At 40.0% G+C, this 16,490-nt stretch overlaps 1 protein-coding gene across 1 annotated transcript; it reads right to left on the bottom strand.

The window, feature by feature from the left end:
- Positions 1-8,410: 8,410 nt before the first annotated feature.
- On the bottom strand, positions 8,411-8,814 carry LOC113615971 (60S ribosomal protein L36a-like). The gene has a single exon (XM_027099063.1). It carries the CDS (start codon positions 8,791-8,793, stop codon positions 8,473-8,475), a length of 321 nt encoding a protein of 106 aa, XP_026954864.1. The 5' UTR covers positions 8,794-8,814; the 3' UTR covers positions 8,411-8,472.
- Positions 8,815-16,490: the final 7,676 nt, after the last annotated feature.

The raw sequence follows: 16,490 nt of genomic DNA, 5'->3' as shown, positions 1-16,490 counted from the left end.
AAACAAAACTCACACCAGGCCTTATAAGCTGCCCAGAGTGAGGCCAGATGGAGCTCTGTTCCTGGAGAGAGAACCATACCAAGAATGGCAGTGGGCCTCCTCCCTCCACACCTCCCTACTCAGGCCCTGATGCCCGCCACCCCTTGGCAGTGTCCCCAAAATGGATACAATTGTGCCTGGTCTGGTGCAAGCCCAGGACAGCTAAAAGCCAAAGGGAAAAGCCATCCATACCTGGGAAAGCAATCCTGCGTGCCCTCCTCACCTGCTGCCCCCACCCACCGCGAGCTCCTAACCCCTGGGCTGAGTCACCTGGGGACCCAGGACAGCGGAAGCCTCCCCTGGAACCTCATTGTCTCCTTCCTTTCTCCTTTCCTTCCTGGATTCCCTCTGCCAGTCCCTGAACATTGGGAATACAGCCCAAGGTAGCTGCTTCAGTGTGGAGGCACACCTAATAAGACTCACAAGCTTGTAGGCTTGTCCACAGTCCTGAGGTTCCTGCTCTTCTTCTCATGTCCTCTTCCTGAGTAGCTGCTTCATTTCCCAAGCTAGCCGCTACCAGCTCTATGGCAATTACTCTCACCTCCACATTCCCACAGTCCCAATGCCTCCTGCCTGATCCAGACTAAAATTACGGATTGCTTATTGGACATCCCCACCCAGATGACCCTCCAAAACAGAATCCTCGTCCCCTACCCTCGATGCTGCTGTGCCTCCTGGGTTCCCTACTTCAGAGTCCTTCCCCTCGGTCCTTCAAGCTAGAAACCTGAGTTGTCTAGACCCCTTGCTCTCCCTCATGCCCACACCCACCTGGACACCTTTCTGGTGCCCCTCCCCTCAGAAATGCTCTGCATCCTCCCTGCTATCCCTGCTGGCCCTGCTCTGCTTCTGGCTCTGGTCCTGTTCAGCACAGCTTCCTGACTGGTCTTCCTGACTCCACCCCATCTTCAAACCCAGCAGTTCCCAAAGTATGGTCCCCAGGCCAACTGGAAGGCAGCGACTGCATGAACTGGAACGTGTTAGAAATGCAGATCCTTAGGTTTCACCCAGATGGGCTGAATCAGAAACCCTGGGGGTAGGACTCAGCCGTCTGTGTTTTACAAACCTCTCCCCTCCCACCCAGGTGTCCAGGATACCTACCCTACCTACCCTTCACCAGAAGAATTGAATACCTGCTTACGCTGTCCTGGGCCCCCAGGTGACTCAGGCCAGGGGTTAGAAGCTTGTGTGAGGGGAAACAGGTGAGGAGGGCACATGGGATTGCTTTCCCAGGTATGGATGGCATTTCCCTTCGGCTTTTAGCTGTCCTGGGCTTGCACCAGACCAGGCTCAATTGCATCCACTTTGGAGACACTGCATGGAGTTCTCAGTGGGCTTGGGTGTCATGACACAGTGGCTCGGTGTAGGTCTGTCTTGCCCATTAACTAAGGACTGAGGCAGGCAAAGGTATGGGTAAGGAGCGGCCACTGCTTAGAGAACCCAGAGGAAAGAAGTAGGGAAGGCTTTTCATGGAGGCTTGTGACTGCCCCTGTAGAGAAGGGACACCGTAGCCATCATGAGGTATACTTACTAATCTTTTGACCATTGGCCTCAGTGCTCAGTACCAAGTCTAAATTCCAGGCCCCCTTGGAAGCTTCCCTGAGTCTTTCTGGTCCCTAAAAAAGCCCTCGCTGTGGATGGTGGGGGGCATGCAGGGCAACAGATGAGGTGGGAAATGTCCAGCAGGGACACAGTGCTGTCAGTCCTGACTGGGCGGGGTAGCTAAGAGCCAGTGCCCAGGTCGTGTGCTACCCGCTAGTCTCCCTCCTTGGGAGACTCCATTCTCTTCTAATCATTCTGCACTGTGGCCAGGGTGAATGTTCACACCTTGGTTGGCACAATCCGCTTATAAACAATAAAGAGCCTATAATCAAAGGGAACTGGTTGTGGTTCAGGGTCCAAACAGTCCAGAGATCACAGAGGAAGGCTATCTGAATAAACTGAAGCCCTTAGGAAATGCTTAGGGAGGAGGAGTCTGCCTTGACTTTGATAGAGAGAAAAGAGGTGGTTAGACCAGAGGTTAAACCAGGTGCCAGAGGTACTCAGTTTTTTATAGTATGAGGAATCCCACCCTTAAACAGTTATTTCTTTATTTTTTCTCCTGGTTTCAAAAATAATGCAAAAAATTCAAAGAATACAAAATTGTGTATCGTTTCCAACAATTTCATACAGACCTGAGTCAGAGATGGCTCAGACATGCTTTCAGTATGATGTGTATTCTTTCAGATTTTTCCTAGATTTTTTGAACTAATTTTTATATTATTTTATAAAAACAGGATTATGTTATAACATATGTTTTTACAACTGTTCTGAAACTTCCCATGTTCTCTTAATAATACTCTTGGATGGCTGTCCAAATCAGTTCATATAATTTTTTAAACCCTAACATAGTTTTCCATAGTAGGGATATACCATAATATATATTTTTTAACATAAAATTTTTAACCAATATTCTGTTGATGGGCTCTTGAGTCATTTCCAATTTTTCACTTATGCAAACATTGCTGCAGTTAATAAAACTTTATAAATTGTGCCCTCCTGTGTGTGTGTGAGTATATCTACATGGTAACTTTCCGAAGTGGAATTGTCTGATCAAGCACGAACATTTGAAATATGGATGGAAATGGCCAAACTGTCCTCCAAAAAGGTTGTACTAGTTTACACTCTTGCCAATAGTGTATGAGAACATTTCCTTCTTCATACTCTTTCAGACCCTGAGTGTCAATGGTTTTTTTTGGTCCATTACATTTGTTTATTACCTTTGGAAACATGTTAATTTTCATGTGACTCACCACATTTAGTTTTTTCTTCCTGATTATAAAAGAAATTCATTCAATGGTTTGTTTGTTTGTTTTTTTTAAAGGAAAATGTGGAAACAGGTGTTTGCATCTTAAGATGTTTGTTTTGGTGGACAGTTGGTCAACTGAGCATCTTTGCTTCTCTGGCTCTCTTTGTGCCCAAAAGAACCATGTGGTAATTAGCCATCTTTTAAACATTTCCTAATCCAAAAGGAGAAATTTAGCATCTTCTTGTTTTAAAATTAAAATTCTAAATTATTTGATAACTCATGAGAATGAACATGTTTGGCAGTTATTAAACCTTTTTGGGGTGGGGTCCTTCTCTGAGAATGGCTGGTTCATGTCTTTATCTATTTTTCTATTGGATGTTTTGCCTTTATCTTCTTGAGTTTTAAGAGTTCTTGGTATATTTCATTAGTGATACCATTAACCTTTTGTTTATCACAAGGGTTGCAATTATTTTCCTGCCAGTTTAACATTTATTTGCCTTTTGGTTTTGTCTGGTAGCATTTGCCTTATTGGAGTTTAATCAAATGTTTTCCCTTTTTGGTGTCTGTGTTTCATAACATCTTTAGTTCTTTTATTTTCTATTTTATTTTTAATTGTGGTAAAATACACATAACATAAAATTTACCATCTTAACAATTTTAAGTGTTCATTTCAGTATTAATAAGTATATTCACTTTGTGTGCAATCTTCAGAACGATTTCATCTTGCAGAACTGAAACTCTGTACCCATTAAACTACAACTCCCTATTCCTCTTTACAGCCACCATTCTGCTTTCTGTCTGGATTTGACAATCCTGGGTACCTCATATAATTGGAATCATACAGTATATGTCTTTTTGTGACTGGCTTATTTCACTTAGCATAATGTCCTCAAGGTTCATCCATGGTGTAGCACATGTCAGAATGTCCTTTCTTTTAAAGGCTGAGTAATATTCCATTGTATGTATGTACCACATTTTGTATATCCATTCATCCGTTGAAAGACAGTTGGGTTTTTTCCACTTCTTGGCTACTGTGAATAATGCTGCCATAAACATGCATGTACGAACACCTCTTCAAGACCCTGCTTTCAATTCTTTTGGGTATATACTCAGAAGTGAAATTGCTGGACCACATGGTAATTCCATTTTTAACTTTTTCAGGAACTGCCACACCATTTTCCACAGCGGCTGCGCCATTTTATATTCCCACCAACTGCTCACAAGTGTTCCAATTTCTCCACTTCCTTCACCAACACTTTTTGATAGTTGCCGTCCTAATGGATGTGAAGTGGCATATCATTGTGTGTGTGTTTTTTAAACTAAACAGACTTTATTTATTTTTATTTTTTTTTATTTTCCAGTACGCGGGCCTCTCACTGCTGTGGACCCTCCCGTTGCGGAGCACAGGCTCCGGACGCGCAGGCTCAGTGGCCATGGCTCACAGGCCCAGCTGCTCCCCGGCATGTGGGATCCCCCCAGACCGGGACATGAACCGGTGTCCCCTGCACCGGCAGGCAGACTCTCAACCACTGCGCCACCAGGGAAGCCCCAGACTTTATTTTTTAGAGTAGTTTAGGTTTACAGAAAAATTGAGCAGAATGTACAGAGGGTTCCGTATATCCCCTACAACTACTCATGCATAGCTTTCCCCGCTAGCACACTCCCAACTAGAGTGGCACACGTGTTAAAACTGATGAACCTATTGATACAATGACATATCATTAACCCCCAAGTTTACATTAGAGTTCACTTTTGGTGTCGTACGTTCTCTAAGTTTAGAAAATATATAATGTCGTGTATCCATCATTATAGTATCATACAGGACAGAATCACTGTCCTAAAAATCCTCTGTGCTCCACTTACTCATCCCTCCCCACTCTCCAAACCCTGCCAATCACTGATCTTTTTATTGCCCCCATAGTTTTGCCTTTTCCAGAATGTCATATAGTTTACATTGTATAGTATGTAACCTTTTAAAACTGGCTTCTTTCACTTAGTCACATGCATTTAAGGTTCCTTCATGTCTTTTTATGGTTTGATAGCTGATTTCTTCTTTTTTTAAATTAATTAATTAATTAATTAATTTTTGGCTGCATTGGGTCTTCACTGCTGCGCACGGGCTTTTCTCTAGTTGCGTCGAGCGGGGTCTACTCTTTGCTGCGGTGTGCAGGCTTCTCATTGCAGTGGCTTCTCTTGTTGTGAAGCACAGGCTCTAGGCACGTGGGCTTCAGCAGTTGTGGCACATGGGCTCAGTAGTTGTGGCTCACGGGCTCTAGAGTGCAGGCTTAGTAGTTGTGGCACACGGGCTTAGGTGCTCCGCGGCATGTGGGATCTTCCCAGACCAGGGATCAAACCCATGTCCCCTGCACTGGCAGGCGGATTCTGAACCACTGTGCCACCAGGGAAGCCCCTGCTTTCTTTTTAGTAGTGAATAATATTCTTTGCTCTGGATGTACCACAGTTTATTTATCCATTCACCTACTGAAGGACATCTTGATGCTTCCAAGTTTTGTTAATTATGAATAAAGCTGCTCTAAACATCCTCGAGCAGGTTTTTGTGTGTACATAACATTTTCAACTCATTTGAGTAGATCCCAGGAGTGTGATTTCTGGATCATATGGTGAGAGTATGTTTAGTTTCGTAAGAAACTTCAAACTGCCTTCCAAAGTGGCTGTACCATTTTGCATTCCCACCAGCAATAAATGAGTTCCCACTGCTCTGCATCATTGTGGTTTCGATTTACATTTGAGCACTTATTATTTTTTTTTGATTTTATTTATTTATTTTTTACATCTTTATTGGAGTATAATTACTTTACAATGGTATGTTAGTTTCTGCTTTATAACAAAGTGAATCAGTTATACATATACATATGTTCCCATATCTCTTCCCTCTTGCGTCTCCCTCCCTCCCACACTCCCTATCCCACCCCTCTAGGTGGTCAAAAAGCACCGAGCTGATCTCCCTGTGCTATGCGGCTGCTTCCCCCTAGCTATCTATTTTACGTTTGGTAGTGTATATATGTCCATGCCACTCTCTCGCTTTGTCACAGCTTACCCTTCCCCCTCTCCATATCCTCAAGTCCATGCTCTAGTAGGTCTGTGTCTTTATTCCCATCTTACCTCTAGCTTCTTCATGACCTTTTTTTTTTTTCTTAGATTCCATATATATGTGATAGCATACAGTATTTGTCTTTCTCTTTCTGACTTACTTCACTCTGTATGACAGACTCTAGGTCCATCCACCTCATTACAAATAGCTCAATTTCGTTTCTTTGTATGGCTGAGTAATATTCCATTGTATATATGTGCCACATCTTCTTTATGCATTCATCCAATGATGGACACTTAGGTTGTTTCCATCTCCAGGCTATTGTAAATAGAGCTGCAATGAACATTTTGGTACATGACTCTTTTTGAATTATGGTTTTCTCAGGGTATATGCCCAGTAGTGGGATTGCTGGGTCATATGGTAGTTCTATTTGTAGTTTTTTAAGGAACCTCCATACTGTTCTCCATAGTGGCTGTACCAATTCACATTCCCACCAGCAGTGCAAGAGTGTCCCCTTTTCTCCACACCCTCTCCAGCATTTATTGTTTCTAGGTTTTTTGATGATGGCCATTCTGACTGGTGTGAGATGATATCTCATTGTAGTTTTGATTTGCATTTCTCTAATGATTAATGATGCTGAGCATTCTTTCATGTGTTTGTTGGCAGTCTGTATATCTTCTTTGGAGAAATGTCTATTTAGGTCTTCAGCCCATTTTTGGATTGGGTTGTTTGTTCTTTCGATATTAGGCTGCATGAGTTGCTTGTATGTTTTGAAGATTAATCCTTTGTCAGTTGCATCATTTGCAAATATTTTCTCCCATTCTGAGGGTTGTCTTTTGGTCTTGTTTGTGGTTTCCTTTGCTATGCAAAAGCTTTGAATTTACATTAGGTCCCATTTGTTTATTTTTGTTTTTATTTCCATTTCTCTAGGAGGTGGATCAAAAAGGATCTTGCTGTGATTTATGTCACAGAATGTTCTGCCTATGTTTTCCTCTAAGAGTTTGATAGTGTCTGGCCTTACATTTAGGTCTTTAATCCATTTTGAGCCTATTTTTGTGTTTGGTGTTAGGGAGTGATCTAATCTCATACTTTTACATGTACCTGTCCAGTTTTCCCAGCACCACTTATTGAAGAGGCTGTCCTTTCTCCACTGTACATTCCTGCCTCCTTTATCAAAGATAAGGTGACCATATGTATGTGGGTTTATGTCTGGGCTTTCTATCCTGTTCCATTGATCTATCTTTCTGTTTTTGTGCCAGTACCATAGTGTCTTGATTACTGTAGCCTTGAAGTATAGTCTGAAGTCAGGGAGCCTGAATCCTCCAGTTCCATTTTTCGTTCTCAAGATTACTTTGGCCATTCGGAGTCTTTTGTGTTTCCATACAAATTGTGAAATTTTTTGTTCTAGTTCTGTGAAAAATGCCAGTGATAGTTTGATAGGAATTGCATTGAATCTGTAGATTGCTTTGGGTAGTAGAGTCATTTTCACAATGTTGATTCTTCCAACCCAAGAGCATGGTATATCTGTCCATCTATTTGTATCACCTTTAATTTCTTTCATCAGTGTTTTATAATTTTCTGCATACAGGTCTTTTGTCTCCTTAGGTAGGTTTATTCCTAGATATTTTATTCTTTTTGTTGCAATGGTAAACGGGAGTGTTTTCTTGATTTCACTTTCAGATTTTTCATCATTAGTGTATAGGAATGCCAGAGATTTCTGTTCATTAATTTTCTATCCTGATACTTTACCAAATTCATTGATTAGCTCTAGTAGTTTTCTGGTAGCATCTTTAGGATTCTCTATGTATAGTATCATGTCATCTGCAAACAGTGACAGCTTTACTTCTTCTTTTCCGATTTGGATTGCTTTTATTTCTTTTCCTTCTCTGATTGCTGTGGCTAAAACTTCCAAAACTATGTTGAATAAGAGGGGTGAGAGTGGGCAACCTTGTCATGTTCCTGATCTTAGAGGAAATGCTTTCAGCTTTTCACCATCGTGGACGATGTTGGCTGTGGGTTTGTCATATGTGGCCTTTATTATGTGGAGGAAAGTTCCCCCTATGCCTACTTTCTGGAGGGTTTTTATCATAAATAGGTGTTGAATTTTGTCAAAAGCTTTCTCTGCATCTATTGAGATGATCACATGGTTTTTCTCCTTCAGTTTATTAATATGGTGTATCACGTAGATTGATTTGCGTATATTGAAGAATCCTTGCATTCCTGGAATAAACCCCACTTGATCATGGTGTATGATCCGTTTAATGTGCTGTTGGATTCTGTTTGCTAGTATTTTGTTGAGGATTTTTGCATGTATGTTCATCAGTGATATTGGCCTGTAGTTTTCTTTCTTTGTGACATCCTTGTCTGGTTTTGATATCAGGGTGATGGTGGCCTCGTAGAATGAGTTTGGGAGTGTTCCTCCGTCTGCTATATTTTGGAAGAGTTTGAGAAGGATAGGTGTTAGCTCTTCTCTAAATGTTTGATAGAATTCGCCTGTGAAGCCATCTGGTCCTGGGCTTTTGTTTGTTGGAAGATTTTTTTTTTTTTTAACAATCTCAAATGTCTATTGCCTTCATAACAAAACAAAATATGAAGCTCAGAACTGGATCACTTGGCCCTTTCTCTTCTTATCTCCTCCCAGCTCAAAATGCTTGCATCTCTTAATAGCCAGCATTTTCTTAAATCTGCAGTTAGGTTCAACACATTCAAGCCTCAGCACAATCTTCTTTGTAGTTTTAGCCTTTTTCCGGAAAATCGGCTTAGTCCGCCCACCATAGCCACTCTTCTTTCTGTCATAACGCCGCTTTCCCTGGGCATACAGAGAATCCTTGCCCTTCTTGTACTGTGTCACTTTGTGGGGTTGGTGCTTGCCACACTTCTTACAGAAAGTCCGGCGGGTTTTAGGAACGTTCACCATGTTTTCGACAGCGCTATCAGCACGGCTGTTGGAAGATTTTTAATCACAGTTTCAATTTCAGTGCTTGTGATTGGTCTGTTCATATTTTCTATTTTTTCCTGATTCAGTCTTGTCAGGTTGTGCATTTCTAAGAATTTGTCCATTTCTTCCAGGTTGTCCATTTTATTGGCATAGAGTTGCTAGTAGTAATCTCTCATGATCCTTTGTGTTTCTGCAGTGTCAGTTGTTACTTCTCCTTTTTCATTTCTAATTCTATTGATTTGAGTCTTCTCCCTTTTTTTCTTGATGAGTCTGGCTAATGGTTTATCAATTTGGTTTATCTTCTCAAAGAACCAGCTTTAGTTTTATTGATCTTTGCTATCCTTCATTTCTTTTTCATTTATTTCTGATCTGATCTTTATGATTTCTTTCCTTCTGCTAACTTTGGGGTTCTTCTTGTTCTTCTTTCTCTAATTGCTTTAGGTGCAAGGTTAGGTTGTTTATTCGAGATGTTTCCTGTTTCTTAAGGTACGATTGTATTGCTATAAACTTCCCTCTTAGAACTGCTTTTGCTGCATTCCATAGGTTTTGGGTTGTCGTGTCTCCATTGTCATTTGTTTCTAGGTATCTTTTTATTTCCTCTTTAATTTCTTCAGTGATCACTTCGTTATTAAGTAGTGTATTATTTAGCCTCCATGTGTTTGTATTTTGTAGAGATCTTTTCCTGTAATTGATATCTAGTCTCATAGCATTGTGGTTGGAAAAGATACTTGATACAATTTCAATTTTCTTAAATTTACCATGGCTTTATTTGTGACCCAAGATATGAACTATCCTGGGGAATGTTCCATGAGCACTTGAGAAAAATGTGTATTCTGTTGTTTTTGATGGAATGTCCTATAAATATCAATTAAGTCCATCTTGTTTAATGTATCATTTAAAGCTTGTGTTTCCTTATTTATTTTCATTTTGGATGATCTGTCCATTGGTGAAAGTGGGGTGTTAAACTCCCCTACTATGAATGTGTTACTGTCGATTTTCCCTTTTATGGCTGTTAGTATTTGCCTTATGTATTGAGGTGAGCACTTATTTATAATGTCAAAAAATTTCTCCCATTTCACAGTTGTTGATGTTTCAATTTCTCTGAAGGAAGGAAACAGCATATCTCATTTATCCAGACACTCTTTAAAATAAAATTTTGTCTTTTTATGTTTTGTCAAAATAGAAATTCATTGATGTCTTCTGCTTTAAAAGGAGTTCAAAACATTTCAAGAAAAAAAAAAGAAAATGTATGAAATGGAAGATAAAAATCCCCACCATCCAGACAACCATTATGAACAGATATTTTTCAATACAAATACACATTTATAGTACTGTACACACTGCTTTATATGCTGCATAATTTATTTCACTTTTTATTATCTTTCATTTGCCACTAGAATATCAACTCTAGAAAGGCAACAAGTTCTTTGCTTTTTTGCTCATTGCTGTATCCCCCATGACTACAGGAGGGCCTGACACATGTGGGCCCTCAAGAAACATCTGTTAAATGAAGAAATAAATAAATCCCACTTTTAATCACTTAACAAAATGTCTTGGAATTTCTTATTTTTTCTGTGTCCATAAACATAGATTTTCATCATTATCCACTTTATTAGCTGCATATATTTCAATGTATTTATCAAACTAACCTTTACTGATTGACTGTAATAAGTAGTTTCCACTTTGTCACTATTATAAACAATACTGTGATGAATATGCTTTTACTTATGTGTGGGTACCTATGGGATTATATCCTTAGATCATTCCAAAAGGAGAAATTTCTTGGTTAAGTAGAATACACATTTAAAAATGCATATGGGCTTCCCTGGTGGCGCTGTGGTTGAGAGTCTGCCTGCCAAGGAAGGGACACAGGTTCGAGCCCTGGTCTGGGAGGATCCCACATGCTGTGGAGCAACTGGGCCCGTGGGCCACGGTTGCTGAGCCTGCGCGTCTGGAGCCTGTGCTCTGCAACAAGAGAGGCCGCGATAGTGAGAGGCCCGCACACCACGATGAAGAGTGGCCCCCACTAGAGTGGCCACAACTAGAGAAAGCCCTAGAGAAAGCCCTCGCACAGAAACGAAGACCCAACACAGCCATAAATAAATAAATTAATTAATTAAAAAAAAGAAAACACAAATAGTTACAAAAAAATAAGATAATAAACTAAAGATGAAACATATTAAAAATCATAATTGTAAAAAATATATATATATATATATATTTATTTATTTGGTTGTACTGGGTCTTAGTTGCAGCATGCCTGCAACTCTTTTAGTTGTGGCATGCGGGATGTAGTTACCCGACCAGTGATTGAACCCGGGCCCCCACATTGGGAGTGGAGTCTTAACCACTGGACCACCAGGGAAGTCCCTAGAATACACATTTTAATTAGAAATAATTTTGCTAAGCCAGACCTCCAGAAAGTCATTGCAATTTATTCTCCCACTAAGGTATGAGAGTGCTTATTTTCCTGGAACCTAACTAGAGTGCATCAAACCTTTTTTTTTTTTTTAAATGCTTTACCCAGTTTAAATTATGTCAGAGATTGCATCATCTTCTGCTTGTTTACAGCTAAGAGCTTCAATGAGCCAAACCACCAAGGGAAGCCAAACAGCTTTTACTCCTATTCTTAGAGCATACTCTTTACTGTAATTATTATCCAACGTATTTCTTTTTTTTAATTAATTAATTAATTTATTTATTTATTTACTTTTGGCTGTGTTGGTTCTTCGTCACTGAGCGTGGGCTTTCTCTAGTTGTGGCGAGTGGGGGCTACTCTTTGTTGTGGTATGTGGGCTTCTCATTGCGGTGGCTTCTCTTGTTGCAGAGCACAGGCTCTAGGCGTGCAGGTTTCAGTAGTTGTGGCACACGGGCTCAGTAGTTGTGGCACACAGGCTTAGTAATTGTGGCTTGCGGGCTCTAGAGCGCAGGCTCAGTAGCTGTGGCACACGGACTTAGTTGCTCCATGGCATGTGGGATCTTCCCGGGCCAGGGCTCGAACCCGTGTCCCCTGCAGGTGGAATCTTAGCCACCGCACCACCAGGCAAGTTCAGCCAATGTACTTCTTTAAGTTTAATTTTTAAAAAACCCTATCTTTACTTTTGTTTTTACATATAAATATTCATTTTTAAATACTGAGTCACAAATCTAAGCATTTTTGAGCACCCTAATTACATACTCCTACCATATCTAGTCCACAATCTGGAAGTATTATTTTCTGTTAATTATTCACTTTGTACAGTTAGAAAGAGGAAGGACAAGTAAAGAGATGGTCTAGAAAGGCCAGTCAATCCAGTTGCTATTTTCCCTGGTCTTTAAATTTATAGTAAAGGCTCAGAGAAGTCCTAGAGTACAGTAAACACTCAGAATTTCCCAACTGATTTGCCCATCGAACATTTTGCAGAATAGAGTTCTACAGATGATCCGCTTGAAAACACAATTAGTTGTAGAGTCCTGGTCTGGGTTTGAATTACAGCTCTGCCCCCTACTATTAACTTTAGGCAAGTTAACATCTCTAAGCTTTAATTTTCTCATCCATAAATAATATTTCTTCATATGACTATTGGGAGGAATAAATGAAATCATGTGTGTAAAGCTTCTGGCATGTAGTAAGTGTTCTGTAGCAAGTAAGTGGAAGCTGCACTCTTACCATATCAGGGCTCTCACCTAATCAGGTCATTTTATCAGGCTCTACCATTGATTTCATCAAGAACTATGTCCTACACCCTGAGAAAACCATAATTCAAAAAGAGTCATGTACCACAATGTTCATTGCAGCTCTATTTACAATAGCCAGCACATGGGAGCAACCTAAGTGTCCATCGACAGATGAATGGATAAAGAAGATGTGGCACATATATACAATGGAATGTTAGTCAGCCATAAAAAGAAACGAAATTGAGTTATTTGCAGTGAGGTGGATGGACCTAGAGTCTGTCATACAGAGTGAAGTAAGTCAGAAAGAGAAAAACAAATACCGTATGTTAACACATATATATGGAATCTAAAGTAAATAAATAAATAAAAAGGTTCTGAAGAACCTAGAGGCAGGACAGGAATAAAGACGCAGACGTAGAGAATGGACTTGAGGACACGGGGAGGGGTAAGGGTAAGCTGAGACGAAGTGAGATAGTGGCATGTACATATATACACTACTAAATGTAAAATAAATAGCTGGTGGGAAGCAGCCACATAGCACAGGGAGAGCAGCTTGGTGCTTTGTGACCACCTAGAGGGGTGGGATAGGGAGGGTGGGAGGGAGATGCAAGAGGGAGGAGATATGAGGATATATGTATATGTATAGCTGATTCACTTTGTTATGAAGCAGAAACTAACACACCATTGTAAAGCAATTATACTCCAATAAAGATGTTTAAAAAAAAAAAAAGAAAACTATGTCCCACTCACTGTCTAGATCACCTGGGTTAGATTTGGATTATTCCTAAAACTGATACCATACATTTCTTGGTTTGTATCATTTCTGTAGATGGCTGATCTAATTAATGTTATGATTCTTAACTGCACTTTAGGAGTTAGCTTGCAGTTACCCTCTTGTGACTATCAATACCTTCCATACCTTTCATTAAACTGAGGGACAAATTATACTAATGCCCTCACATTTTATTTCACCATTTTATTTTAATCATTGGTTTCTAGAATTAGTATTAAGGCCTCTTTGGGGACCAGAATTTGGTTTGCCACTTCTTATACTTGATATCTTTCTTCTACAAACATGTTATTGAATTTTTGTCACCACCCATTAGAGGATTTTACTGATTGTTGGGATGATTTTTTTTTTTTTTTTAATTTATTTATTTATTTTTGGCTGTGTTGGGTCTCCGTTGCTATGCGCGGGCCCTCCCTAGTTGCGGCGAGCGGGGGCCGCTTTTTGTTGCGCTGCGCGGGCCTCTCATTGCAGTGGCCTCTCTTGCTGCGGAGCACGGGCTCTAGGCGCGCGGACCTCAGTAGTTGTGGCGCACGAGCTTCAGTAGTTGTGGCTCGCGGGCTCTAGAGCGCAGGCTCAGTAGCCGTGGCGCACGGGCTTAGTTGCTCCGCGGCATGTGGGATCCTCCCGGACCAGGGCTCGAACTCGTGTCCCCTGCATTGGCAGGCGGACTCCCAACCACTGTGCCACCAGGGAAGTCCCTGTTGGGATGATTTTGTACTGACTGACATTCCCTCAATTTTTATTCCAAACTGCCATTTTTTTAGTGGTGCCAATATGGTGACTTCTGGGTTCTTAGAGCTCATTCTTACATCTACTCGGTTGTAGCCATAGGATCTCAGATAGGGAGGTATACTGGCTGCCCACCTTGGGCCTCTTGTAGGTGCTGTGAGGATCAAAATCCAGAATTCTGTCTACTCACACTGAATTGACTGGTTCGCTGATCACATTAGCAGTTGGGTGATTGATGTTCTGTTCCATGTATTACTTGGTAATAAGTATAAACTACTGTTGATATTGTTGATAAACCCAAATTCTCTTTAAAATGAAAGGAATATTGTTCCCCATCTAGACCACAGGTTGGCAAACTACAGCCCTCAGGCTGGCCACCTGTTTTTGCAAATAACATCTTCTTGGAATTCTGCCATTCCCATGTTTATGCACTGTCTCTGGCTGCTTTGTGCTACAACAGTAGAGTTGATTGGCTGTGACAGAGACCAAGTGGCCTGCAAGCCTAGAATATTTACTATCTGGCCCTTTAAGAAACAGACTTGATCCAGACTATCAGAAGTTGCCAGATAATCATTGTTTCACAGCAAGGGGAGTTGGATGTGTTTAAGGGATAGTTTAATCAAACTATGCCTGAAACCTCCTTCACCACTTTAGAGTTATACCTGAATTCATTAGAATTCTTGAGTCCTGTTAGATCTTGGTTTGGAGCTCTCTTTTTTTTAAATCTTTTTATGGCCTTTGTTTTAAAGTCTGTTTTGTCTGATATGAGTATTGTGACCTCTGCTTCCTTGTCATTTCCACTTGCATGAAATATCTTTTTCCATCCCCTCACTTTCAATCTATGTGTGTCCTTTGCCCTAAAGTGGGTTTCTTGTAGGCAGCATACTGTAGGCTCTTGTTTTTTAATCCAATCTGCCACTCTGTGTCTTTTGATTGGAGTATTTAGTCCATTGACATTTAAGGTAATTATTGATAGATATGTATTTATTGTCAACCTTGTTTTCCAGTTGATTTTTTATTTCTTCTTTGCTCCTTTCATTATCTTTCTGTTTTTCCTTTTGGTTTGGTTTGATTTGGTTTTGGTTTGATGATTTTCTTTTGTATTATGCTTGCGTTCTCTTCTTTTTGGTTTTTGTGAATCTATTGTGTTTTTGATTTGTGGTTACCTTGTTTTTCAAGTATGTTAACCCACTACTATATCTACTTGCTTTAGACTGATAGTCATATAGGCTCAAACACATTCTAAAAAAAAAAAATCATCTACATTTTCTTACTGTCATCCCTTACATTTTATGATTTTGATGTCCTCTTTTACATTTTCATGTTTATCCTTTTGCTATTCATTTTGGTTATTGCTTTCACAAAAATTTATCTTATATATTTTTTTAATCTGTATACTGGCTTATTTAAGTGATTAACTTTCCAATTGTGATATTCTCTAACCTATAGACTCTTGCTTCTTTTCTATTTTTTAAAATAGATCTTTATTGGAGTATAATTGCTTCACAATACTGTGTTAGTTTCTGTTGCACAACAAAGCGAATCAGTCATATGCATACACATGTCCCCATATCCCCTCCCCCTTGAGCCTCCCTCCCACCCTCCCTATCCCACCCCTCTAGAAGACTTTTCATTACTTCTTTTATGATAGGTTTAGTATTGCTGTATTCTTTTAGTTTTTGCTTGTCTTAGAAATTCTTTATCTCTCCTTCTATTCTAAATGATAATCTTGCTGGGTAGAGTATCCTAGGTTGTAGATTTTTCCCTTTCAGGACTTTGAATATACCTTGCCACTCCCTTCTGGTCTGCCACATTTCTGTAGCGAAATCAGCTGATAGCTTTATGGGGGTTCCCCTGTAATTAACTCTTTGTTTTTCTCTTGCAGCCTTTAGAATCCTCTCTTTAACTTTGGCCATTTTAATTATAATATATCTTGGTAGGTCTGTTTAGGTTCATCTTGTTTGGGACCCTCTGTGCTTCCTGTACCTGAATATCTGTTTCCTTCTTTAGGTTTGGGAAGTTTTCAGCCATAATTCCTTCAAATACATTTTTGATCCCTTTCCTCTTTGTTCTCCTTTTGGGATCCCTATTATGCATAGTTTGTCACACTTTACATTATCCCATAGGTCTCTTAGACTGTTTTCATTTTTTTCTTTTGTCTTTGTGTTCTGATTGGTTGATTTCCATAATTCTATCTTCCAGATCACTTATTCATTCTTCTGCATTATTCAATCTGCTATTTATTGCCTTTAGCTCAGGTTTTGTCTTGGCAAATGAGTTTTCTACTTTTTTTGGCTCCTCTTTACAGTTTCTAGTTCCTTTTTTTACAGGAATCTGCATTTCTGTCAATAGCTTTTCTTAATTCCTTCAGTATTTTTATTATCTCCTTTTTGAACTCATGTCTATTAGACTGAAGAGGTCTGTTTCATTTTTTATTCTTTCAGGGAATTCTCTTGATTTTTTAATTGGGAGTGGTTCCTCTGCTTCTTCATTTTGCTTA

The sequence above is a fragment of the Aethalodelphis obliquidens genome, unplaced genomic scaffold, assembly GCF_003676395.1.
Source record: "Aethalodelphis obliquidens isolate GAN/ISIS:26980383/991018 unplaced genomic scaffold, ASM367639v1 scaffold128, whole genome shotgun sequence".
NCBI classification, from domain to species: domain Eukaryota; kingdom Metazoa; phylum Chordata; class Mammalia; order Artiodactyla; family Delphinidae; genus Aethalodelphis; species Aethalodelphis obliquidens.
The sequence above is the reverse complement of the archived record's forward strand: the minus strand, read 5'-3'. Positions and strand labels throughout refer to the sequence as shown.